The sequence below is a fragment of the Aplysia californica genome, unplaced genomic scaffold (genome assembly GCF_000002075.1).
Source record: "Aplysia californica isolate F4 #8 unplaced genomic scaffold, AplCal3.0 scaffold00134, whole genome shotgun sequence".
Taxonomy (NCBI): Eukaryota; Metazoa; Mollusca; class Gastropoda; order Aplysiida; family Aplysiidae; genus Aplysia; species Aplysia californica.
In genome coordinates, this window is record NW_004797404.1 from 639,856 (window position 1) to 666,862 (window position 27,007).

The following is a 27,007-nucleotide window of genomic DNA, read 5'->3' on the forward strand; positions in this document are numbered from 1 at the left end:
GCCTGGGACTGATTTCTCGAGACAGAATAGACTCTGCCAACCTCGTATTCAGCGATGTGGGACCTCAACCAATATGCTGCGAGCCAGTGAAAATCATCTTGAAAGAAGATGCACAGCCATACTCTGTGAACGTCGCACGTCGGATTCCCATTCCACTCATGGACGAAGTTAAAGCTGAACTAGACCGCATGGAAGCCGCAGGTGTCATTGAGAAGATCAGCGCTCCAACTGACTGGTGCGCGCCGATTGTCCCGGTCAGGAAAAGGTCTTGTAGCGTTAGAATCTGCACAGATCTGAAAAAGCTCAACCTGTCGATGAAGCGTGAACGATTCATGCTGCCCACCTTAGACGACATCTTGTACAAACTCGGCGGATCAAACAAGTCCAGCAAGCTTGATGCGACGTCTTCCTTTTGGCAGTTGGCACTGGACGATGACTCCGCAAAGCTGACCACTTTCATTACCCTGTTCGGCCGGTACTTCTACAGACGTCTCTGCTTTGGAATCACCTCTGCGCCTGAGATATTTCAGCGTACGATGCAAGACATTCTAGCTGGCATAGACGGTGTAGAGTGCTTTATGGACGACATCTTCCTGCACACGGATGGTCAGGAGAAACATGATAAGCTGAAGAAGAAAGTCTTCCAGCGGCTAAAGGAGCGTGGGGTCAAGTTGAACAAATCCAAGTGCAAGTTTGACAAGGATAAAATCGATTTTCTTGGCCACATCATCAGCGGGAAAGGTGTAAGGCCAGATCCATCCAAGGTCAGTGCCATCACTGAAAAGCCAGAGCCAGAGAACATTACAGACTTGCGACGAGTGCTCGGCGTGGTGAACTATTTGGGCAGGTTTGTGCCAAATCTGTCAACAGTCATGAAGCCGCTCACCGATCTTCTGAATCACGATGCTGAGTGGGCCTGGACTCCAGCGCAGTCATCTGCCTTCACTAAAGTCAAGAAATTGCAGTCGTCAGCTCCAACACTCGCTTTCTTCGACATGAGGAAGCCTGTCCTTGTAAGCGCCGATGCAAGCAGCTACGGACTGAGGGGAGTTCTCCTCCAGGAGGACAGGGGTGATCTTCAGCCAGTGGCCTACTGTTCCAGAACTCTATCTAGGGCCGAGAGGAACTACGCTCAGATTGAAAAGGAACTGTTGGTGGCCACCTGGGCGTGCGAAAAGTTCGATCGCTACCTCATCGGGCTGCTATCATTCACACTGCTCACCGACCACAAGCCCATTGTGCCTCTGATCAACTCTAAGGAACTGAATGATGCACCTGTCCGCTGCCAACGAATGCTGATGAGGATGATGCGCTACAGCGGAAAGGCAGTATACACCCAAGAGAAAAACATGACTGTCGCAGACTCCTTGTCCCGAAGTCCAGTAGTGAGCACCGAGCCTGAAGAATTTGGTGAAGAAATCGAGGCTCATATCGCTACAATCCAGATGTCATGGGATGCCACGGATAGCAAACTTGACGAAATCAGAAACAAGTCTCAACAGGATCCAACGATCAGTGCTGCCATACAGTACACCAGAAGCGGTTGGCCGAAATTCATACAAAACGTCAGGTCCGAAGCTCGCGACCTCTACGCAGTTTCCAGTGAACTGAGCGAAGTCAGTGGACTACTCGTCAGAGGTAACCGCATCGTAATCCCCAAGACAATGCGAGAAGAGATGCTCAGCAGGATCCATGACGGTCACCTCGGAGTGTCAAAGTGTCGAGAACGGGCCAAATCTTCCATTTGGTGGCCTGGTCTCAGCTCCGAGATACAGGAAGTCGTCTCAAGATGCGACCATTGTCAGCGGAAACGTCCAGCACAACCAAGCGAACCTCTAAACCGGACAGCTCTACCCAAGCGGCCGTTCCAGATGGTTGGTGCTGACCTATGCAACTACAAGGGACATGACTACCTGGTACTCGTGGACTACTTTTCACGGTACTTGGAGGTGGCCTACATGTCAGACACCACCTCATAGACTTTTGTGTACAAACTGAAAAACATCTTCGCTCGGTTTGGCATTCCAGAACTACTGGTCACTGACAACGGTCCCCAGTTTGTGTCAGATCGTTTCCACAAGTTCGCCAAAGGCTGGGGATTTAAACACACCTCCAGCAGTCCTCATTTTCCCCAGAGCAAAGGCGGGTCGGAGAGAGCAGTCGAGGAAGCGAATAAATCCCTGAGTCAGGACGACCTATTTCTCGCTCTCCTGATCTACAGGTCTACACCGGTGTCACCGACGGGGGCGAGCCCAGCGGAACTTGCTCTTGGGCGACGCCTGTGGACGACCCTGCCAACTCTACCGTCAAACCTGAACCAGCAGGTCTACGACAGGGCGAAGATTGCAGCCAGAGACGCTGAGTCGAAGCGTAAGTACAAACAAGCTTTTGACAGACGTCACGGAGCCCAGAACCTCCCGGAGCTGAATCCTGGTCAGCTCGTCCTGCAGAAGCTGGAGAATGACAAGGAGTGGCGTGGCCCTGCGGTTGTTAAAGAACGGTGTGCACCGAGGTCTTACATCATACAGTCTGGGGATAGGGCTTACCGCCGGAACCGCAAACACCTGAAGCCCTACGTCGACCCTCCTTCCATGCCTTCTTCACCTGTTGCCAGCCCAGAGCCTACTCCGATGTCCATTCCCTTACCTCCTCCACCAGTTGTCCAGCCGGTGAAGCCTGATGTCACACCAACATCACCTTAGCCAGCTGCCGCTCCAGCCAGTCCTGCTCCAATAACTACCCGAAGTGGACGAGTGGTCAGGAAACCCGATCGTTACCCGGACTGATGTTCTTGCGACCAAGGTCTCGATGACTGGTTTTACTTTTTTGTTCATTCTTTGCTGATTACCAAACAGTTGTGTAGACCTACATGTTCGAGGTAATTTATTTTCTTAATTTCGTTATCTGGACGCTATGCAGTTCTATGAATGTGACAAAGACAATTTGAAATGTGGAAATTATGAAATACCAAAGAACTTTATTGAAATGTGTTACCAAGTTCTCAAGTGCAAGCCCCGAATCTTCAAAGACAATTGAACTCTGTGTGTGAATTTTGTTAAAGCTAGAACATTCCCCTTTGAGAGACTCGAAACCGATAATCTTTAATCCATTTTGGGGTTTTCCTTTTTCTTCAATATTAAAAGGGGAGATGTCACGGTAGTCACTGTATTGTACCTTACTCTTTTTTAATCACGGGACGTAAGCGCCCCGTATGCCATGGGCTTTTGGTTAATGTTACTCACTTCGGGGATCAACATAAAAAGTCAGACCCTACACCCGGGCTCATTATTAGAATGCTTGCTGTCGTGTGTGTTCGTCTCTCCAGTTTACAGTCGTGTGTGTATACTAACATTACATAACATATATTTCAGTTTTTATTAAAATAGCGAAAGCCCCCGGCTATCGTCATCGAGCTTCGCAAATCACGAGTTGCCTTTGCTAGCTCTTTAGTTTTAGAAACAAAATTCCCCCACACTGCTCTGTGTTTTTACTGGAGATTGGAGATTGTATGGTTCTATGTGGCGTTCTGCAATTAGGCTAGAGAGAGGAAGTAATCAAGTATAGTCTTTACCTCTACGATAAGTACCCCCATACAACCTTGTTGAACACTTTTATGTCGAATTCTGTCAAGATTTCCTCAGATTTTAGAGAATAAAGCCACTGTTGATGCTCAAACGTCGGAAAGTGGAAATATGCCGATGGCGGAATCTTAACTTTACTCAGTTTATTACTGACTCTCGTGTCCGTTGGCTCAAATTTATCGTTGTAATAACAACCCTTTAGACTTGCAGTTGCTTCTGCGTGTTGTATTGTTTGTCCTGGGTCTAAAAAACATTTTGATATTCTTACTGGAATAAGTCAGTACTGTTCACCATGCAGCGAATGAATGTTGTGAATCGTAAAAATGCCCTCAAAGTTGTGAAGGAGCTGGATGCTTTTCCCAAAGTCCCAGACAGCTATCAAGAAACTTCGGCTGCTGGTGGAGGATGTAAGTTTTTATTGCACTTCAAGTATTATTAGATCTATATTTCATGTCTAATACTGGACCTTACAAGTTACCCATTTTTTGATCATTCAATTATTATTACGAAGTGACTATTTCTCTGAACGTTTGGAGAAATAGTGCCGATCTTTATTTCTCCGAACGGTTTCCGGCTTCCGGTCTAGTGATTTTTTGCCTATTTATTGCGAGAGTTCGGCGCCAACTTTCATTCTGCCTCTGGTCTGGGAAGGAACACTGCATGCCGCATGGCAAGCCCGCCTACACTACAGACAACCTTCAGTAACACCCACCACACACCAACCACCATCATGCACATATATGTACACACACAAACTTATACACACACTAACTAAACATGACCAGTGGGCAACTTTTGAATGTATGACGAGCTGAGTTGTGGATGGAGAGGAGACAGTGTGAGTGAAAGAGCGGGTGAAAGGAAGAATGTGCGAGTGTATCTACAGGCGACAGCAACTACAAGACAAGACGATGACACCGACCCCCCTGGCCTGGTCCACAGCTCACGAACGAAAGGAATGCAGCTCAGGCAGTGTTTTGCCTATATTATTGTCCATGGTTCGCAGGGTGCAAGGGAATGAGTGAGATTTTCTTTGTGTATGCCTGGAGGGAAAGGGTGGGGTGTGAAAGTCATGTGGACGGGGATGAGCCGCGGGAGAGGACACGGGAATTGAATATATGAGTGAAACTGAAAGAGAGGAACAACTCATGAGCCCTGGAGTGAATGGATCCTGTGTTTCTGTATGTATACTTTGAACTAGTGAATAAAGGCTGAAATAAGCCCGAAAAACAAACACACACACACTCCTCACTCTCCATTTTACACACTTACTACCACACACAGACACACTCACACACGCACACATACACCCACACACAGGAGCAAATTTTTGGGTCTATATATCTATTTCAATTTTCAAGAGCTAGTCTAGAGATTTTTAGATGAGTGTAAAAACGTGAAAAAGAAAGGTTTCACAAAAATATTAAATCAAAATTAGAACAGCCCATAAACAACAACAAACATTAACAAATAAGGGCGTGTGTCCACCTGTCCGAAGAAGATTGGCTGTTTTAACCCTAAATGTGCGTAATTTTTTTAAAAAGTACAGGATATTACATGTAAATTATGGAATCACACACATTAAGGGGCCTGCCAGTGTTGTCAGTACATTGGTTGCGGCAGTGACAAACGCAGATGCTAATTTTTAGTGTCGTTATCAATAACCCTCCATAGATCTAGATCTAGATCTAGACAGCACACGAGTGAACACAACACCTTACGTTTAAGAGCAGCATCCTTCATAGGCAACACGTCATATCTGTAGCGAAAAACTGTTTGGAATTGGAGCATTTCTTTATAATATAGATATTTACTGCGGACATTTTTTGGACAGATTGAACCATATTGTATACGAACAGTCTTTGGTAGGCATATACTATAATTATAGATCTATATTATATCCGAAATTTGCGGGAAAGGATGTGATTTCAGAGTGTTCGGAGAAATAGTGCCCAGCTTTATTTTCCCGAACGTTCGGAGAAACAGTGCCTAGCTTTATTTTCCCGAACGTTCGGAGAAATAGTGCCGGCCAATTAGGCCTTATTATTATTCAACACAACTTTTAATCTAGCAAGGTAAGGACGGTAAGATTGAAGAATACCGGACCAGCGGATTAGGACTTTACTTTTGCCTATGTCTCGACAACCTTAGGAATTCATGATTTTCCCCAGTTTTTAATCTCTCTCTCAATGAAGAATCTCAAACCGATAGCCTAGATATCTATTCATTACCCCCACCTACTTCCCTAATCCCTTCCTCCACCCCCCATTCTCGCGCAATAATACGAGTGGTCTGGTATTCTTCCATCTTCCCGGTATGGACAAGCTCTGATTAGCTATATCTAGAGAATGGATTGTAGGCCTACAGTCGGGTTATTTAAATGCGAACTTGTTGAGCAACTGCAAATTTGATAGCTTTTTAGAGCCTAGCAGAGTCTAGATATTCTGGATCCAGATCTAAAGTTATTTATACAAAAATTATATTTGTTAGAATTAATTTAATATAAATTTTCTTTAACTTTAACTTAGCCTACTTAAAAACAGCCATTACAATGTAGGGCACGGATTTATACTCCATGTGTGGGGAATTGACAATAATTGTGTTCGGTGCCACCATAATTTGTGTTAACTGATGAGGAAAAAACTAAGAGAAGAGATCGATACATATGTAAAATATATACTTATAACATGAGCTTTTGCCACAATAGGTGGGTACCTGAAATGAAGCAAAGAGTGTTGATTATATAAAGTTTTTAATATTTCGCTTTTACTTGAATTTTTCTAATCATGTATACCTCCTCCTGCAAAAACATATATTTACAGACCTACAGACGGCATGCTAAGCTGTTTGACTGGCATTACTAACGTCAAGTCAAATTCTTTCGGACATAGAGGGCCTAACTATGATAACACATTTTTTTTAGAGTTATAAAAGCCTACATGCAAAATTATTTTAAACAGTTTTCTTATGAAAGCTTTAATTTTCAAACAAAAGCGTGAAGAACATATAAAATGGTGAGGATCACAGAAACAAGAAATTCTGAATGGTTTTATTTACCAAAGAAATGAAAAACTTTCCATTTTCATATATTATATCTTAATTTCTTTTTTATGAAAATTTGGGCAAACAACGATTCAGAAGGTTGAGTTTGACTCACAATGCATGTTTTCAATGATGAAAGAAAGCCATTTTATTCACATTACTATGAGTCTCTGCAAGATATCTAATATCTTTTGAACATAAACCATGATGACACAAAATGAAAAATATCCTGAAAAGTAATTTACGGATCATAAAATTGTTTTAAGTTTTCTCATTGCTTTAATTTTCAAAGATAAGCATGAAAAGCATAAAACCAAAGAAAAAAGAAATTCTGAATGTCTTTGTGTTCACTTTTGTGTCATCATAGTTATGTCCGAAAGAAATGAAAAACTTTCCATTTTCATATTTTATTTTATTTTTTGGAAATTTTGGCAAACAAAGATTCAGGAGATTCGGTTTGACTCATAATGCATGGTAATGGGGAAAAAAATGCCACTTAATTCACATTTTACGATGACTCTATGCAAAATACCAAAAATATCTTTCGAACATTTATACCACGATGACACATGTTTATAATATAGTGAATATGTTTGTCATCATTTTGGAACATATCATCAATTTACATCAAATTTTCCCCTCTCGTTGACATCTATACAAGCATGTGTGGTTACATCTAGATCTACCACTACTTGATCATTGGAACGCAGTGCGATGTTTTATTAATCCTTACTTGGACTTGGTTAAAATTTTCGAACATAACACATTAAAATTTGATGATGACATAAGAAAACTTAAATAGATTCGTCTCATTCATCGTTATTCTTCTCTCCATCTTACATCGCACAACAATACGCTTTGAATGGATCGACAGGAACAATGCACGTTCCTTCACCCCTATTATTTCTTGTTTTCTGATTGGTTCTTTCGAACATAACAAATGATGACAGAGCACGAGGCTTCGCGGGATTTCCGTTTTCTGCAAAATTACGTATGATCACAGCCTCGGAATCAGTCAGGGCAGAGAGTAAACATTTAACGATATTTTATGCTCATTCCAGGGCCCCAAAATGGCCGATAGAAATGAGGTCACGGGGAATCGAAGTTGGCATGCGAAATGACAACACAAGTTATGCCCGAAAATGAAAGTCTAGAAGGCTCACAAAGAAAAAACAGCTACAGATATCAATATTCATGATATACCACCACAAATGATGTCGTTATAGAACAGTTGTAAAAGTGTAGAAGGATGAGTTTCTCAGCATTTATTTCATTACTGAACTTGACGACAGAGAAAGTACAAACTCTACGTATCACATTTTGCATTCTAAAAATACATTAATTTCAGAACTAAAAATATTTGCAAGATTTCTTCTGATGGCCCAACTGCTATTTTTCTATGCTCCCATAGCTGAAACATTATATTAAGCACAACATATACAATTTTCAAAGCTGTAGCATCATTTTCATTGGAATTGGAAAGGATTTTGTAAGGAAGGTATACAAAAGAAAACCCACCTATTGGCAAAGGCTCATCATATATAATATATATATATATATATATATATATATATATATATATATATATATATATATATATATATAATTTAATATATAGCAGAGGAATGGCAAACAAGTTATAAATGGGGATGTGATTTCGAATTTTTCGTGTTCGTGTTGTCTGTGCCTCATTGTATAAAGTAACCTTTTTAAAACCACTGATTTGACCCGATAACCTGAGCTCTCTTAAACCTGGGTGCCGGATTTCACTGTGATGCCACACATCTAGCTATCAACGTAAAGGAGTTCAGGTGCGCATGATCTACATGATGTTTGTCATCTAAGCTTTGGGATCATATTAACTGATGTAGATCATGTTTTTCTGTTCCTCAGGTTAAGGCTGCGTCTTTTTTTTTCTGGTGGGGGGATATATAGATCTATATATATATAGGCTTGGAGTAAAGAGAAAAAATCACTTATTTTTGTTCTTAAAAAAAAAAAAATTCATTGCTCACAAGTCATATACAAATGTCTCTTTTATTTCTGAACAAAATGTACTAACATGAAAAACCTCTTGGCAACATACATCTCTATTATTATTTTTGAGGAATTACTTTCCTCTATTAAAATTTAAAAGTCTTTGCTTTGAACTTTCTTGCTTATTTTTGGGATAGCTTTGATTTTAATGCATCCTGTGTTTCCAAGATGCATTCAGAAAATGCATCTTCTGTGATTGCTATAACATATAATATATTTGTTATCATCATCATTATTGTTATTTTCTCCACAGCTTGTAACAGTGACTTTACTTTTTACTTTACTTTTCCGATTTACCGGCCATTTGGGTTCTAGCCCTTTGGTCTGTTGATATGGCAAAGAATTTACAGGTTTTAATCAGCTGTGCTTTGTCACTGTATAGAGTATTTCCGATGTCTGGGGAGGCAGGTAGGTAGGTGCTACGCAGGTCGCAAAGTGCAGGGAGGTTAAAGAGGTGGTGTGGTACTGTTTCATCCTGGCAGTCGCACAACGGGCAGTCGGGTGGGATATTCTTGCGGATCCTATTAAGGTAGGAATTTAGTGGGATGTGTTGTGTTTGCAGGCGAAATATCATGACTTGTTCTCTTCTACTCAAGGCATTTAGTACATCTTTTGAGTTGAGGGCTGTCATGTGCGCAAATACAGTTCTTCCAGTTTTGCCAATTGCCCATCCATTCAGCCACTGTTCCCTGGGTAACAGTGACAGGTGAAGGTTGTTTGGAAGACAGTGACAGGATTTTAATCTTGCTCAAGATGGTCCTCAGTTTCTCAAGGCTTTAGTGTCATATTAGAACCAGTTCTTTCTTGAAAGTAGGGTTTTGTTTATTTATACTCCTCCCTCCCCATTCTTCTATGGTCCTTATGACTATCTCACTTCTGAACTAATGTATATGAAATATAATTGCTACCTATGCATTATATATGACCTTGCGTACGTCAGTAGCACAAAATTGCTTTTCTCACCACATCTCTGTTGTCTGTCTGTAGCTTAAGTACTAGGCCATTGGTACCCTGACATTAATCATTTTGGAGGGGTTTTCTAATGAAGATTTTTTTTTTCCTTTCAGTGTCTATCATCACTTTTGTTGTGATAGGCATCCTGGTGATTTCAGAAGTGAGCTATTACACATCTACAGATCTTGAGTTTGACTATGAAGTGGATACAAATTTTTCACGGTATGAGCTGTCATATTATTTTATTGTTTTACTATCCTGACTGGTGATTATTCCGTGCAATAGAACAGCTGTTGCTGCATTTTTCTGAGATGTACTTTGAAGGGAAAAGAAATGATTTGTGAAAAACAGTAACTGACATATAATTATAAATGGTTAGACAAAGGTAACTACCTTTAAAAGTGAGTAGAGTTTAATGATAATGGATTTTCTTTCATTTGAATAAAAACATGAATGTGTATGTTTTGGAAATACAGTCAAGCTTAAAACTCTATTTTTCATAATTTTCACTTTAGCGTTTTGTTGTTGTCTTTGTATGCTTTTCTTCAGTTAAAAATCTGTGCCTACTACAAATCTGCATACAACAACATAAGATATGCAGCCAGTGAGACTCTGTTTTGTTACTTCCTTAGTTCTATTGATATTTTCAGCAAAATCTAATCTTGCTGATAACATTATCTGATAGGTCGTTTGGTGCCATATTTTTTTTCGGTCTTTGTTTCTACAGAAAAGTGAAGCTGAACTTGGACATAACTGTTGCCATGAAGTGTCACCGTAAGTTTTTGTTTGGGAGGGGAGGGTTGGAGGTGGGAACTTGATGGTTGTTTTCTTTCAGTTCATTCACACTTTGGTAAAAGTTTTATAGCACCCGCAACTGCATAAAATGCTGCTTTCTTTAATTACAGACAATTTAAAAAGTACTTTGAAGTGACACAGGGCTTGGCATGGAAGGATGATCCTGCAAGTTTTGTTGGGATGGAAAACTTGATTGAAATGGTCCCTTCTCTGCTGAAGAAATCAGTGTAAAAAAGAAGTATAATGTAACTTTTATTTTGTTATTAGAGAAAGTCTTGATATTAATACTATACTGAGAGAACAAGAATGATTCACAAAGTCTCACCATCATCAGCAAATAGATTGCCACAAAGAAATGCTACCTTTAATTCTTGATATGAAGCGTCGCACAAATAAAAATTCCACAAATATGGATGAACTATCACTGTGCTAAATTTCGAATGTCTAGGACAATAGGCAATTGAGGGAGGGGGGGCGGGGGAGAGAGAGAGAGAGAGAGGAGAAACGGTTAGGGATAGTGCGGAAGGAAGGAAAGTGCAATTAAGTTTTGCGAACACATGCATATTTGATAATGTGTTAATGGAGATATGTGTGTGCACAACATTCTGCTACCTTAGAATTACAAAGTTTTATCAGACATTGTTGGCCATTTGGAGTTATTATGGTCTTGAGGTGAGAAATCAAAAATGTTCTATTCTGCTCTATCAAAATCGTAAGATTATTCTGAGTTTTTATTTAGATATTCAAAGAATTGTATTTCATTAGAAAAAGCTTGAAATGTTGTGAAACTCAAAAATTTTTCAACGTGAAATTTCTCAAAACTAGGTACTGAACAGATAGAACTTTTGTATTTTTGAGGTTGTGATTTGTCTAAGATTCTTTTGAGTTTGCAGAAGAGGTGAATGTTCAAGAAAATGAAAGATGCAGTATATTGTACTTATGAGCTCTAAATTTTGACTGATAAAAAAGAAGACCATGATATTTTCATAATTTGATTACGTTTTATCCATAAATAGTTACACACTGTAGCTGTGTAATTTGATTCATATTGTTTCTGTCACCGATCAGATCTTGGTGCTGATGTTCTTGACCAAACTGGTCAAGATGTGCTGGGTTATGGTCATCTCCAGCAGGAGCCTGCATACTGGGAACTGAGTCCCAAACAGAAGGACTACCAGCAGTTTGTACAACAGGTGAGCAAATTTGTCTGCCACTGTGTCATGTTTAACCCCTTTGTGACACAGTTAGTTAGGGAAAGGTGTTTTAGTTTGGAAAAGATTTCTTTGTAGGGAAGGCTGAATGAATCTGCAATTAGTTTGACAAAGTGCATCTAATAGAGACAATATGCCAAATACAAACTTACTATACTGATCAGCGTTTTTCATCATGATCCCCAAACTTCGCAAGGCATCAGGAACGCTGTGCGTCACCGCAGCAACTTGCTTCCTTGGCTATATAGGAAAAAAGGACGAATGACGTACGTCACATAGGTCATGAAGGGCTTAACCAAGGTATATATTTGTAGTATAGAGATATTTGTTGAAAAGGGAGAACTCATGTATAATATTTTTATAAGTTATTTTTGCAACATGTTGTACTTTACCAAAAGTTGTAAATGTGCTAGAGGTTGGGTTTTCCTGCAGACTTTGTTTTTACACCCTGTGTTACAAAATGTGGCATTTCTTTAACAGAACTCAAGATATTTGAAACATGACGTTTTAATTAGCATGCTCTGCTTTGAATGTGCTTTAATAATATGCCCTTCTTTCAATATCCAAAATTTCGTACACCTGAGACCTTTCTCCAGGCACTCTACCAAAAGTTTGAATATTGTTTCAGAATTCAAATAAAAATTGTATTTCAAAATGAGACCCTGAATTGCTTCCTGTTGCATATGATTCATTTTTATCTGGTCTTCTCTTCTGAAGTTTTAAAAAATCCCTTTTACTTCATGTCGTCGCCAAGGAAATATATTGTGTATTCTTAATGTTTACCATCAGTTCTTATGAAATGAAGCAGAAGTGCCTTTTAAAAACTCTGTTCCTTCATAATCATCTCCAAGAAAGCATATATATTGTGTGCTCTGAATGCTAATCATAAGTTTCTTTGTTTTTTTTTTTTTTTATTACACTCACCTGTGTTAGTGCAGAATTTGTTTATACTCAATATCAAATATTGTTTACTTTTTAAAAGATTGTTGTTGAATGGTCCTGACTTCAAGGAATGGGAAGGATATTCTTGAGAACAGTATTCTGTCAGTGAGACAGACAGAAAAAACCAGTTGGAAGAAGATACCTCAGATTAAAACTTGACTCTTCTCCTGCTTGTAGATTTGTACCGTTTTGTCAAATTTTTTATTTCTCTCAAAAAGTACTAACCACAGCTATATTTCCACCTTGTCATGGTCACTAGTGTGCTGTGGGCTGACTTTTGAATATTTAGGAAAGACAAGACTCACGAATTTGAGTGGGTGTTGGAAAAACATCCACAGCAAGACTACTTCAGACTGACACTGTGACCTGTAAATGGGACAAAAACAAAAGAGGTAGTAGTAAATCTAATATAATAAGAATAATAATGATAATGATAAAAATAATAGTATTAATAATGATAATAATAATAATAGTAATAATAATAATTTAATAATAATAATAATAATATTAATTGCATTTATATATAGCATATATCAATGCTGTCGTGCATTTTCTATGCAATTTACAATTGTTATTACCCCAGCCGGCCCTAAAACACTCAGAAACATTTTGTGCTGCCCAGGAAGCATACAATGCAAGCAGCTGATTATGCGCTCAAGCACCAATAAGCTGACAAGATCTTTCGCTGTTTATAGTTGGGTACCCATTCCCACCTAGTTAAAGGAAGGAAAATTATGTAAAGTGCCTTTTCTAAGGACACAATGTTGGGCCCTTGACAGTGTTCAAACCCATGAGCTTTTAGTGATGAGCTTGACAGCTTTACCACTAGACTACCGATGATAGTAAAATATGTTGAAAGGCTAGTACAAAATGTGAATGAAAGTGTCAAGGGATAATGAAAGAAACCACATCTGAGAGATTTGCCAGTTTAGGAACATTCATGGTCTTAGGTAAGTTATATCTCATGATTTAAAAGACACAATGCTAATAGCCCTTTGATCTCAAACAACAGTTTTTCGCAGGCTCAACCTTTGCTGAGCCCTAAAGACATTTGATTAGCTGTTATTAACTGGTGACAACTGTGATTGGATAAACAGACAAGTGCATGTGTTCTCTGCATGCTACTAGAGGTGGAAGATTCTTAAGCAGTCTTAATGGTTTTAGCTGATTATTTCATTTATTAAGAAACCTTCGTACTTGTGGGAAAAAGATGAGGTGTGAGTGGGTGGGGCTTAAGCCCTTTAATCCTTCACTATGCCCCGCCTCTGTGTACAATATCTCAGAATGACTGTCACCACACGGCATTATCTGTGGACTCTGCCCTGGTGTTCATTCTTGAGTGATCGCTACATCACATTTCACTCTGTGTGTGCTTTGCTTATGTACAGTCATGAATCTTCACTGCTGGCAGTCTTGTGTTACATGAATCCGGGAAGGGCTGGATTTCTCAACATTAAAACTAACTAGAAAAGGTAGAATACTGCGGTACCCCTGCCAGATGCCCACTCCAGAACAACCATTTGAACCATTGCACTTCACGGGGTGTGAGGTTTTGCTTTTGTTTGATTTTGTAGAATATTTGTGTCCTCCTGTCTGCTGAGATTAGATATTTTTTCCCCCCACTTATTTCATAATATCCCTAAAGAACCATACTCTGTTTTGTTTTTTTAAGATTCTTATAATAAGTTTGTCTCAATTTGTTTTGCTCCTGTTTTCAGGTAAATGACTATTTCCAGGAAGATTACCATGCCATCCAGCATGTTTTATGGAGAATGGGAAACCCGACGTTTGCAGGAGGCATGCCTGAAAGGTTAGTAGTGGCACCGGATCTTAAGTTCTGACTTAAAAAGTCAGAAATTAGTCATGTTTACTCTGTAGGTTTGAGATATGGAAAAATTTTTCATTCCCGTTATTACTGTCAAGCTTAATTTCAGTGTATTATAACGTAAGTGTTTGTTTGTTGATGGTTTTGTGGAAATACTTGTGTCAAAATTCTAATAAACTAGGGAAAGAAGTCTCTTCAGTTGTTGTTGAAAAGCTTTTTGAAGGCAGGCTCTGACTTTATGAAAAACTATATATATTGCAGCCAGCCGATGTTCCTTTTTTTCCTTTAAAAAATTTGGTCTTTTAAGTACAAAATATCAACGAGTCTTTTGTCCAAAGGGAAAATCAACGGAAATTTTCAGCCAAAAAGGTGAATGTGTGGAAAAAAACTGGCTTAAACTATACAGTGTTGAGTGTGAAAGTTTGTTTGTGCTTTGTTGGACTGACTGCAATGAATGTTTTTTTATTTATATAATAAGGTTATTCTTCAGTGATATTTTCCTTCATGGGATGGGGCTGAAGGGAGAAGACAGATAACAGCCAGTTTACTTTGTTTCTGAGCTGCAATGTGGTGTTCCTGTCTGTGAAATGACTTGATTTTGATTCTTTTCCAGAGAAGGGCCTAAGCCAAGTACAGCTGCAGATGCCTGTCGTATATATGGGAGCCTAGAGGTGAACAAAGTGGCTGGAAACTTTCACATAACAGCTGGAAAGTAAGGAGAGTTGAACCCTTTAACTCTTGTACCTTTTGCTAGGATTTTATAGAACAGGGTAAATAATCCCCGAGGATACAATTATACTCCTTTTTTTTTTTTTAATTCCGAAAAAAAAATTTCTTAACCATATGATCCCGAAAAACACGCACCTGTGCTAGGAAGAACACCCAGCAGCATTGGTTCGAACAAGCCTATTTCCACTGCAGTGCAGTATTGTAACAGAGGTTTTTTTTTCATACAGAGCTTTTTTTCATGCAGAAACTAATTTTGAAACTCACCAGAGAATATTGTTTTGGCCCGGACGTGTGAAAAAAAGGGACTTTTGAAAAAAAAGTCTTTTATAGTTATGTGTTGTGTGGAGAGCATGGTCGCTTGTGCATTATTGAATGATCACATTGGTCTACAGTAACAGTACTAGTACCTTATGAGCTCCAGAATTGCTGATAGCAGCACAAAGTAAACAGTAGGCACAAACCTTGTAGACAACTCGACAGATATATCTCTGCACACCAGTGAAACGCAGTGACAGTACAGCCGCCAATGAGTGAGAGATGAATTGCTCGAATGGTAGACGTACTAGTACTAGTAACTACTGGCACTGGCGGCACAATTGGAGTGGCACAAGGTGTTACTGTAGTGTAGTCAGCTTGCTAATTCACAACTTTTGTGAGGAAATGTTTACCGTTTTTGTCCGGGATGGCAAAAAGAACAAAAATTTTGTTCTTGGTGAAAAAATATTCTTTTACAGTAATATGCAAGTTATGTATTTCTTCCTTCAAAGTTGTGACTACTGATTTGCATGTGTTACCTATGTGCCTGATCAAGTTTTAAAAAAATGATAAAATTGCCCCAGGGAATTAAAAATGCAGAATTATAGTATACAGTAAAACAAACTTTCAATGTGTCTTTGTCATCTGAACTTGATTTGAAGTTAGTGTGTATCAGTTTGCAATTTTAAATTTCATTTTATGGGTAGCCCATTTCTTTTAGTGGTTTAAGCACCCCAGATTTGCTGATGTGATTATCAAATTTTATGTAATTTTGAAGATTCAAAGCAAAGTCTCTCATGTTTTTTTTACTGCCTTGTCTCCATCAGATCTGTGCCAGTCATTCCGCGAGGCCATGCCCACTTGGCTATGATGATGGATCTGAGTGGTAGGTTGCTGCTTTTCCTTTTTCACTTTGCTTCTATTTTTTATTCCTTTTTCTTATCTTAATTCTCGCTATTTGATTTAACTGAATATTATGTAATGACTTTGACAATAAATTTAGATATTTTTGCCTGTATCTTCTCAGAATTCGTCTGGGAACTGAAAAAGTTATGGACATTTTTTATATAGCTTGTTCACTTTGGTCTGACTGCCTTAAAAAAAATTCTAGCTCATTTATTAATATACCTATGCCCACAAAATTTTGCATGGCACCTCTGCAGGTCAGCGACCAAATAGAGATTTAAAAAGAACAAATTTAGATTCTGTAAAAAAAGTGTTTCCCTTTGGACCCAATAATAAAAGCGGCTCATTGGATGCATACACAGGATCACTAAAATACATGAATTACACTAACCTTGCCTGCAAATTGCTCCTTTTGAGACAGCGACACCATCCTGCCCCCTCATTTCAGTGTTAGCTTGTAGATTTCATCTCCCCACTGTCTAAACATCTCCACGAGCTTGGAAATTACTGACCCCATGTCTTGAATTGAGTTTTTAGGGCGTACGTTTGAGTGTGGTATTGAGGAAAATATGTGAACTTTTTTATGTTTCAGGTGTATGCTGTAAATCCCCAATAATTTTTTGACTCGCTTTAGGCTTACATCAAAGTGATCTTTATGAATGAGCTATTAGATTCTGTTGTTCATCTAACCGTTAGACCCGTATACAAAGATCTGAGAAGATTAAACAGAACGATTTCATTTTAACTTGTTTTAACAAATGCCAGACGAAAGGGAACAAGCTACAGACATAGGTACTATGGATGTTTATTCTGAAAATGGCACTCTTGCCTGGGCTAAGTTTTCCTGTCTGTAGTCAATGCATTCATTTGTAGTCACTGTTCATATATTGATAAGGATGGTGTGAAAATAGTAAAGTACTTATTTCTAACATTGTTCAGAGTATTACTTTAATTACTTTTACTTTTATCCGCCGCTTATACCCTTTTGGGTGTCGTGGGAAGAAAGAGACATCTCTCTGTCGCCAGCCGGAGAGCTTGGGTCAGGGGGATGCCGTGGGTGGTTAATGTTTCCCTGACTCCATCTATCCAGGTCTTTCTCAGTCGCCCTCTAGCCTTGTTGCCATCAATTTTTTAAAATTAGGCACCTTGTGCTTGATGGTGTGTTGGTAGTCGTAGGAGATGTCCGAACCATTTGATTCTTTGGTGTTGGATGTTATGCATGACATCATTTGTGCCCACCATTTCTCGGATTACAGAGTTTCTAATTTTGTCTCGCCTGGTCTTGTTTACTGCATTGCTTTTCTAATGCATGGCATTTCACATGTAATTCTTTGGTCTAATATCTTGTTCGTGATCCATGTTTGGCATTGATAGGTGAGTGTTGGGATGAATATGGTGTTGATCATTTTGAGTTTTGTTGTCATGGGGATGTTATGATGTTTCAGTAGTGGAGTAAGCTGGTAACTAACGTTAATGGCCTTTTGTACTCATGTTTCAATTTCTCTGTTCAGTCACCCATCCTCTAAGAATATACTTCCGAGGTATTAAGTTCTTGGACCTGTCTGAGACTGTTGTTGTTGATGTGTGTCCTGAGTGGTTCTGGCTTTCTGCTTACTTTCATTGTCTCTTTTTTGTTGATGTTGATCTTCATGTCGTAGTTGTTACATTCTTCATTTAATCTGGTGGTGTGGTGTTGGAGACTTCGTTCTTCTTTGTGTGCCAGGCTTTGATCATCAGCAAAGAGTAATTCATTTAGGGCGTCTGGTTCTGTGTTGGCCTCTTTTGTAATTCTATCCATATATATGATAAATAGTAGTGGTGATAGGACACAACCCTGTCTCACTTCGGATGTTATCTCGAACCATTCTGTGAGTCCCTCTGACGTTCTTACTGTACTTATGGTGTTCTAGTAAATTGGCCTGTTACAGTGTAGTTTTCGCGTTCTTTCCACAGCTTGTTTCTGTTCACTTTCTCCTGGTCGATAAATACTATATTTAGTTCCCTGTTGTGTTCTATTAACCTTTCGCACATTTGTCGTAGGGCAAATATTGGGTCAGTGCATCCTCTTCCCTTTCTAAATCCCATTTGGGCCTCTCTCAGAAATGGTTCAACTTTGTGTCTTGTTCGCCATTCCAATATCTTGGCGAACATCTTGCCCACATGGCTTAGCAGTGAAATGCCTCTATACATTCCAAAGTCTCTCTTACTGCCTTCCTTCTTCCAGATTGGTACTATGACCGCTTTTTGCCAGTCACCGGGAACTTTTCTTTCTGTCCATGCTTTCCTGAAAGATTTTTGTGAGCCAAGTTATTCCAGTTTCACCACATGTTAGGATGGTCTCCGTGGTGAGCTCATTTATTCCTGTGCTTCTGTTTTTTTGGCTGGTTTTAACTGCTTGTCTGACCTCTGATGGTAGGATGGTTGGTTCTTCTTCCTCTTTGTGACTTGGTTGGAATTCTTTCTTTGTTTGCTTTTGGGTGGTGTTCAAGAGTTCTGAGAAATATTCCCTCCATATAGATTTAATTTTGGAGCTGTTGATAACGGGGTTTCCTGTTTTGTCATTAATTATAGCTGTTGGGTCGTACGGTTCTTCTCCTAGCCTCATTGATTTTACACCTCTGTAAAAGTCTGAGTCACGTGGTGATTTATGGCACAGTTCGCTTATGTGTTCGCCATATTTTGTCCAAGATTTCATTTTTTGATGCTCTAACAACTCTTTTGCAGTTCCTTCTTGCTAGTCTGTATTGCGTGTAGTCTTTTTCGTCCTTGGATTTTATCCCTTTCTGAAAAAGTTTCTTCTTTTCTTTAATGGCCTCTTTAATGTTGTCATTCCACCATGGTGTTCCTTTAACATATCCTCTCCCAATTCTCTTCTTTCCTCATACTTTTATCAGTGTTTCTGTTAGTAAGTTATTAAAGAGAGTCCTTGTTTCTTCCACCATCATCGAACTGGTGTCTTGGTTTTCTAGTCTCTATGTGATTTCATCCTCAACTTTCTGCGCATTGCCCTCTTCATTGAGTTTTTGTAAATTAATTTTCTCTGAATGTTTCTTCTTCTGTTTTCGCATGGGTCTTTTTTTTTCTTTACTCGTCATCATCACTGGTTGGTGATCTGTATCAAAGGTGATGTTTGGGATTGATCTTGCTTCAGTTGTTTTAGTTCTATGGGCGATTCGTCTCAGTATGAAGTAGATCTGTGAGGAACTTTCTAGGTTGTTCCATAGTTACAATCTGAACTGGTGTCACCGTGTGGTCCAAGGTAGTTTTCCCATCGTGTTCTTCTTGGGCCTATGTGTCCATTGAAGTCTCCCATTATGATTAGTTCCTCCTCATCAGGAACGCTGTCTATGGTGTCTGCCAACTTCTGAAGAAATCTTCTCTATCTTCCCTTGAGTATGTGTCGTTACAAGGGGCGTAGACTTGGATGATAGATTCCCTTTTTTGCACTTTCTGTTTTCTGATTTTGAAAATCCTTTCTGATATTATTTCTTTCTCTATAACTCTTTCTGCCGTGTCAGGTTGTATTATGAGTCCCACACCATGAATATATCTCTCTTATATCTCTCTCTCTTATATCTACTCCACTCCATATTAGTATGTAATTTTCATGTATTTTCTTGGTTCCACTTCCTTTTAAACGGCAATCCGACAGTCCAAGTATTGGTATTCTCCACCTTTTCATGAAAGTAATGAGTTCTGGTTCCTTGTCCTTGAGGCCACAGATGTTAAGAGTCCAAATCCTTTTTTGTAATCCTTTAACGTTTCCGGGTTGTATTAATACAACTAAAATGGGACAGAATGAGAAGAAAAGTTTTGTTGTAACCAAACTACAACTCTGCTTTCTCACCTACTGCCCCTTCTCTGTCCTGTGGTCCAAGCCGCACACATGTGTGTGTGTGTGTGTGTGCATAATGCTATTGGTGTTGTTCATGTTTTTCCTTCCTTCAGCACACTGTGCATTCATGCACACACCAAATGCCTCCAGTGCACTTTCCTGGCTCTCCATCCACCATCCTATTCCCAACCCTTGCTCACACACATGCACGCACTAACACACGTGTGCATGCACGCGCACGCACACAAGCACACACACTCACACGCATACACAATATTGATTTGCTATTCCAGAATTTAAAAAGGTTTCTAAATTGCTATGCAGTCAAGCACTTGCTTACTGAAATTGGCAGGACGTGGAAAAATCTTTTGATTGTGTGTAAATTTCACTTTGTACAACTTTCAGGTTATATCAAGGGAGGTAGTCAAAGATGGACTATCGGATCAAAATTTAACATGAATTATGGCATCCATGCCTGGTCAACATGCCTGCTATCTTCATTAGTTGCTCTGATTTTGATTTTTTTTTTTTTACATCAGTTTTTTATCTACCTCTGCAAGGATCAGCCTTTAATCATGCTGTGCCCCCCCCCCCCTCTCTCTCTCTCTCTCTGTCTGTCTGTCTGTCTGTCTGTCTGTCTGTCTGTCTGTCTCTCTCTCTCTCTCTCTCTCTCTCTCTCTCTCTCTCTCTCTCTCTCTCTTTTTGTCTGTCTGCTCTCTGTCTGTCAATTTCTCTGTCTCTCTCTCCCTGTCTCTCTCTCTCTCTCCCTCCCTTACTGCCCCCTCCCCCTTCTCTCTCTCTATCTCTCTCTCTGTCTCTCCTTTGATAAACAAATTTGTGGATGTAATTAATTAAATTTATCCTCACTGATCCCAAGTTTTTCCCCCTATGTAGGAATTGTTTATACCATGTGCATATTTTGAATATAAAGAATATGTAAGTAAAAATTGGGGACCTGAGAATCTGTTTGCCGTGTATGTGTTTGTTACTTGTGTGCTTAAGTTTTGTTTTTCTTCTCTGTTTTCAGATTACAACTTCACTCACAGAATTGATCACTTCTCCTTCGGTGACAAAGTGGCTGGAGTCATCTACCCTTTGGATGGCTCAGAGATGTTCACAACATACAGTAATTGCAGAGATTGTTTTTAAAAGCTATTACTCAAATTCTATCGCTCTGGATGATTTCAGAAAAAAATGTGACTTGATATTTTAGGTCTTTGTTTCACAGGTTTTGTCCTGTTTTATGGATGTGATGTTAAGGCCCTCTTTGGTTGAGAATATTATCAATTTTTATCTCGTCAAAGGCAATACGGGGATGCCCGCATAACAGCAACCCCGATAAGAGCAATTTCCACCTAACAGGAACCTGAGTTTGTGTAACGGAATTTTTCCTATATATATATACAGTAGTCTCCGCCTAAACGCACGCCATACAAAAGCACGCTCCGCTCAAACGCACGCTTTCGTCATTTGACGGGTTTTTTACTATATAACTTAGACGTACAAACGCACGGTCACTCCCTCTAAACGCACGCTCCGATCCACGAAACACGCCGACAACTTAAGTTTGGCAAGGGGAAATTTCCACTACAACCTGCACAGCCTGCATAAGACAAGCCTAGAATTTACTAGAAAACCGGATATTTGGTGAGAGTGCCCCTCACGTCGTACAAAGAGAGTGATGGACAGCACACCATACTTTCCACTGACGCACAGGTCTCGGTCTAGGGCTGGTCGGTTAAATATGTGTGTGTTTGGGGGGGAGGGGACTGAAATGTTTTTTGATTGGTCACTGGAAATGTATCTTTGATAGAAGGTTTCTGACTGGTGTTTGAGTTTGAGTGACTGCCAGTAATGTTTAGTTAGATCTAGGCCTGATGCGCGACATGCGTAAATGCCGTAAAACATTAGACAGGCCTCTATAGGATTAAAGATTAGCCAAATAAGCCTAATATGCTGCGCTCGAAGAACTTATAATGTGCTTGTTCAACGAATCACAAGAGAAAATGTTTCTCGAGGATGATTCTGTATGACTATGACCAACAGTTTCCTCTTAGGCTTTCTGTTCCCAATGTTTATAGAGCATATTCATTACATTGAGTTTGTCTTTCTCTCCCCCCCCCCCCCCCAACTCATTCAACGCCGACCGCTGTCGGGGAATCCTTCACAAAACAGTCACGTGTCGTCACATTATCTGCCAAAATGACCCCCTCCTCCAAGGGAGATCACTAGAGTAAAAACGAATTGAGATGACTGCGTCCCTTCCTCCCATTGCAAAGGTTCATGTAAACATACGCTCCGTATAAACACACGCTAAGGAGCCCTCCCGAGCACCGTGCGTTTAGGCGGAGACTACTGTAACCCCGTTTAACAGCAATATTTTCCTCTAATAGCAGCTGTCATTAAAAATTTTTTTATAAATTGCCTTATTAATTTTTTTTCTGAAGATTTAAAAACTATGAACACCGACTCTGGCCTATAATTTCAATGTGCATGCATTCCTCCTCTCTTGCTTAGTTCCTCACAACACCAGCCTGAGCCAAAATTGCACTAAGTTCACTCCTTTTCGTGAAGAGCCACCTTTTTTCAAGAGTCTCCTGGCTGAGGGCAAAAATCTTGGCCACTGTGCATAACACTAGATTTCGGCCGATGCCAGAATACTGCCTCTAACATAACAACATCCCCATACCCTGTGATTAGGATGCATAGATGTGGGCCTGTGTGTATGTGTGTTTGAGAGAGGTGTGTGGTAGGGTTAGACCTATCCATATCTTTGAAGCTACAACTCCCCCCACCAGTGTGAACATTTTTTCTTGTTGTTGTTGTTGTTAGCGATCCAGTAGCATCGGAGTGTTAACTCTTCTACATGATGCCATTCGGTAATAGTTGCATGTTTGTTCTAACTGTTGTCTTGAGGAGTAGAGGCAATTAGATGTGTGGGGTAGCTTGGGAAGAAAACATCCCCTTAAATCAGTTAGTTTTCTACAGAAGAACAGATGATGTTCCACTGTCTCTGAGGGGTAGTCACATAGTGGGCAGGCAGCAGACTGCTTTACTCCAATTCGGTTGAGATGTTGGTTGAGGGGTACATGTTGTGTTCTAAGTTGGAAGATTATGGATTGATCTCCCCTCCTCAACTCATTGATTGCATCTTTGACCAGTGGTTTATTCATGTGGCAAAATTTTTTCTTAAAAACTGACTCTGGTACTGTGTTACAAAGACCAATAGAAACAAGCCACTGAGATACGACTAGGATATCATAAATAGTTTTTGAAAAACAACTTCCTAAAATGACTAGGAAACTCTAAGATAGTGACCGTTTTTCTTGGTTTCCGTGGCTAGAAAAACAATAGAAAATAAACATCCTGATTTTCTTCTCCACCAATACTTGGACCAAAAGACCTGAATTATAAAGAATATAATATATACCTGGAAATATTGGAGATAATCTTCTCACCCGAAGAAGGGTTTAGGATGCTTTTTAGATATATAAAAATAGTTTGCTCAGTCTTAAGCAATATTTGTATTATATGACGTGGGTTTTAAGAAGTTTTATCTTTAAAGACTTTTAATGATTTTGATCATTCCAATTGTCATAATGTCATAATATTCTGATTGTAAATTGCCAAATATATATTTGTTAGGGCTATGTGTACTGTTAAATGACAAATATATATTTGGTAGGGCAATGTTTACAGTTAAATCCTGCTATACTGTACCACCTCCCTATATACCACAGTCTCCCTTACCGCCAAGCTTTGCCAATGTGTTAAAAAGAACGCCAAAGTAAACATACTATGTGCCCCTTTAAATGACCATCTTCCAACTGCCTGATTTGTATAGTCAATTGTGATTGCTATATTTAAAGTGTGGCAGTAACAACACTCACTCTGTTTCTCTGCAGTTTGGTACTCGGCAGTAAAGTGTCGCACCATTGGTAACATCCTAAAACTCTCAAAGAAATCATGGCAGGATTGTTAGCCTTGACATTGAGCATTTTGTGCTATTTAGCTGAGGATAGCATTACAGCCTCGTTAAACTGCCACCCCTTCTATACTGCCGACTTCATGCTTGTACCAAAGTTGCCGGAATAGCGGGGTTTGTATGTCAGATACTTTTCTCCAGAATGCTACACCACTGCAATGTAGCACACTCATTTGTCTTCTATTCCAAGATTACCACAACTTCCAGTACTTCATGCAAGTCGTTCCAACGGAAGTACGCACATATAAAACCAATATGGATACTTATCAGTTTGCTGTTACTGAAAAGGTGAGTTGGGTTTTTGTTCCCTCATAAAGCTAAAGTTACAACATTCTATTAGGGCATTGTTTTATATTTTGGTGTACAAATATTTCTTGGAACAGGATCCAACTGTACAGGCTTTTCCCTTTGATCTTTAACTTATGAATTTTGCCAGAGATATTTGGAAAATTCATTCATGTACATGAGGGAAAAAGAGGCATTTTCTCTTTCACTTCCTCTGCACAGCCCCTTTATTTCATATTAAATGCCAGAAGATACAATACATTTAGGAGAAATGACAATTGCTGTAGAAGATCTGTTCCTTCTACTTCTAGTTTTTTAAAATAAACGCTCTTGCCAGTACAAACAGCATCCTTCTTGCTAACAAAAGTAACCTTGGGGCTTTTGTTTTTGTACAAGTTGAAATCATATATGATGCAGGCTTTATGCATAACTGGAAATCTGCTTGAAAAAGTTGAAAAAGCATTCAGTTACCCTTGGTCTTTCTGTTGCACAGAATCGAGCTATCAACCACAGTGCAGGCAGTCATGGAAATCCAGGAATCTTTGTGAAGTACGATCTCACCCCGATGATGATCCGTGTCACAGAAGTGCACAGACCTTACTGGCAGTTTTTGGTCAGACTTTGTGGTATCATTGGAGGTGTCTTCTCTGTCTCAGGCAAGTGTTTATTGTCAGTCTGAAGCACCGGTATATTTATCTTAGTGCAAAGAAAATAAATACATGTACATTATGGTGGTATTTTGTGAAAAAAGTTCTGAAAGATAACTTTGCAGGATACAGAATGCATTGTAATGTATATGAAGAACCGAGTGTGAGAAAGAGTAGCTGAATACCATTGGTGTTGGTATTGTTATTCTTATTAAAACTGCTACTCTTATCAGTGATCTAGAAAAAAAAGAACCATTCAATCAGACACGTTGGTAACTTATCAGTGGCAACTGTATCTAAATTTAAGCTTCTGGAGCTTCTTTTTGTGAGTCTACAATGTAGCTGTGCCTTTTCTTGATTGGTCATTAGATCTAAGTTTAATATTTATATGGTAAGGTTTATTGTATTTTGACGACTTTTTTGTGGTCAGCCTTTCAATTTTGAATGCTCTTACTGCTTCAAACTTATGACTTTATATGATGATACGTTTGTCTTAATAATGTCTGAAGGATACCACTATGTGACAGTTTATAAAGTGTTAAACACTGCTCTGTTCATGTGTCCATGTGCGTTTCTCTAGTGTATGGATAAATCGTTTGGATCTTTTGAATGACATATACTCTTTATATTTATTTGTCTCAGAGCATGTCTAATTGATGCACTTGTCCCTGAGCAAGTAACTGCAAAATTAGCCCTTCTGATGTAAAATGATGGGCATTCATGACTTTGTCTTTCTGTATTTACTGTTTCCCCTCTGAGAATGAGTTTGTACTGTACAAAAGCTGACATCAAATTGGGATCTAACAAATCGACTGCTCAGTGTAAGACTCCATCATGCATCATTTTTCAAAATGGCGTGTGGTGGAGTCTTACAGAAAGCAGTTGTAGTGTAGTCTTCAGTTCCAAGTGTCCATTTTCAATTTTCATTTTTAATGTGCAATGCATTACATAATTAAACTTTTTTTACTGTACAGACCATAAAAGGGACAAGTATAGTTTTGTTAACTCCTTACCTCCGGCAAGCTGCTCACAGCGGCTCAGGCACATTCCTTTAGACAACTTTGATGTCAAATTACATTTCAGCCATTGCTGAAAACAGGTCTCTTTTACCAAGAGTCCATTCATTGAATGAAGAACTATCAAAATAGGTTTACTTATTTTGATTTAATGACCAATTTAGTGATGTAGGCCTACCTGTCACTTTTAGATTTCAGACCAGAAAAGGGCCCCTGCATAGTGGGTTCACCCCCCTTGGAGATATAGAGTTAATCTATTGTTTTGACTGGGTTTTTTTCAGGTATGCTGAATGGATTAGTACAAATTTTGATGGATGCTGTGTGTTGCCGCTTGAAATGGGGCAACTACAAAACTCAAAAGTATGATGAAGCTGTGTCCAGTTTGCCTGCTGATCCTTTATCACAGACGACATCGCCCCTTCTAAGTACTGAACCTCCTGAAGAAATATTTGGCAGTGCAACCTTAAGTGATAACAGACCAACACCAGTCCCCACACCCCAGACTCCAAATTTGTCGGTGTTGCATCAACAATGACAGTTGCTTCCCCCCTTTTTTTTCCTTCTCATTTCTTGTTATCATTTATGTAATAAAATGATGATAATCACAATGTGCTCTCGTTTATTGCCTTTGTTATTCTTTTAGGTAACGGTTGAAATAAAATGACAAGAGAATCTTTGAAAAAACAGACATGAAGGAGAAAGAAATGTACAGAGGATGAGTATCTGTTGAATGGCGATATGAACTTGACTTTCGTGTTAAAGCTCAAGATTCAGGTCTGTAAGTTTGCCCCTCCCTCTTGAGCTGTTACCTTTCTTCAAGTGTGCCTCTGGGATACAGTTAACTTCTTATAGCACTGCTTGTGTGCTGTAGAGCAATAAACTTCAAGTTGACAGATTATAACAACATGCATTGTATTTTTGGTACATAAAGCGTTGCAAACAAATAAAGGATTTTGAAAGCT

The 27,007-nt window shown here is 39.3% G+C and overlaps 2 protein-coding genes across 2 annotated transcripts; both read left to right on the forward strand.

Annotated features, from left to right (window-relative positions):
* The first annotated feature begins 158 nt into the window (after nucleotides 1-158).
* Nucleotides 159-2,702, forward strand: LOC106011514 (uncharacterized protein K02A2.6). Its single transcript, XM_013081504.1, has 2 exons — nucleotides 159-1,916; nucleotides 2,058-2,702. Exons 1-2 carry the CDS (start codon nucleotides 159-161, stop codon nucleotides 2,700-2,702), a joined length of 2,403 nt encoding a protein of 800 aa, XP_012936958.1.
* A 632-nt stretch (nucleotides 2,703-3,334) lies between these two features.
* On the forward strand, nucleotides 3,335-27,007 carry LOC101861945 (endoplasmic reticulum-Golgi intermediate compartment protein 2; the record flags this gene model as incomplete). The annotated part of the gene is given in 11 exon segments (XM_005096660.3): nucleotides 3,335-3,988; nucleotides 9,728-9,836; nucleotides 10,342-10,388; nucleotides 11,478-11,602; nucleotides 14,281-14,372; nucleotides 15,001-15,099; nucleotides 16,199-16,257; nucleotides 21,140-21,238; nucleotides 24,288-24,385; nucleotides 24,876-25,038; nucleotides 26,327-27,007. Coding segments are annotated over 11 exon segments (1,260 nt in total). The 3' UTR covers nucleotides 26,581-27,007.

What these genes read in the sequence shown, in the direction of transcription:
- LOC106011514 (XM_013081504.1), top strand. Translation starts at nt 159, where the DNA reads ATGGACGAAGTTAAAGCTGAACTAGACCGCATGGAAGCCGCAGGTGTC. An exon ending in ACAAGGGACATGACTACCTG is followed by an intron (nt 1,917 to 2,057) that starts GTACTCGTGGAC and finishes AACGGTCCCCAG; the next exon opens with TTTGTGTCAGATCGTTTCCA.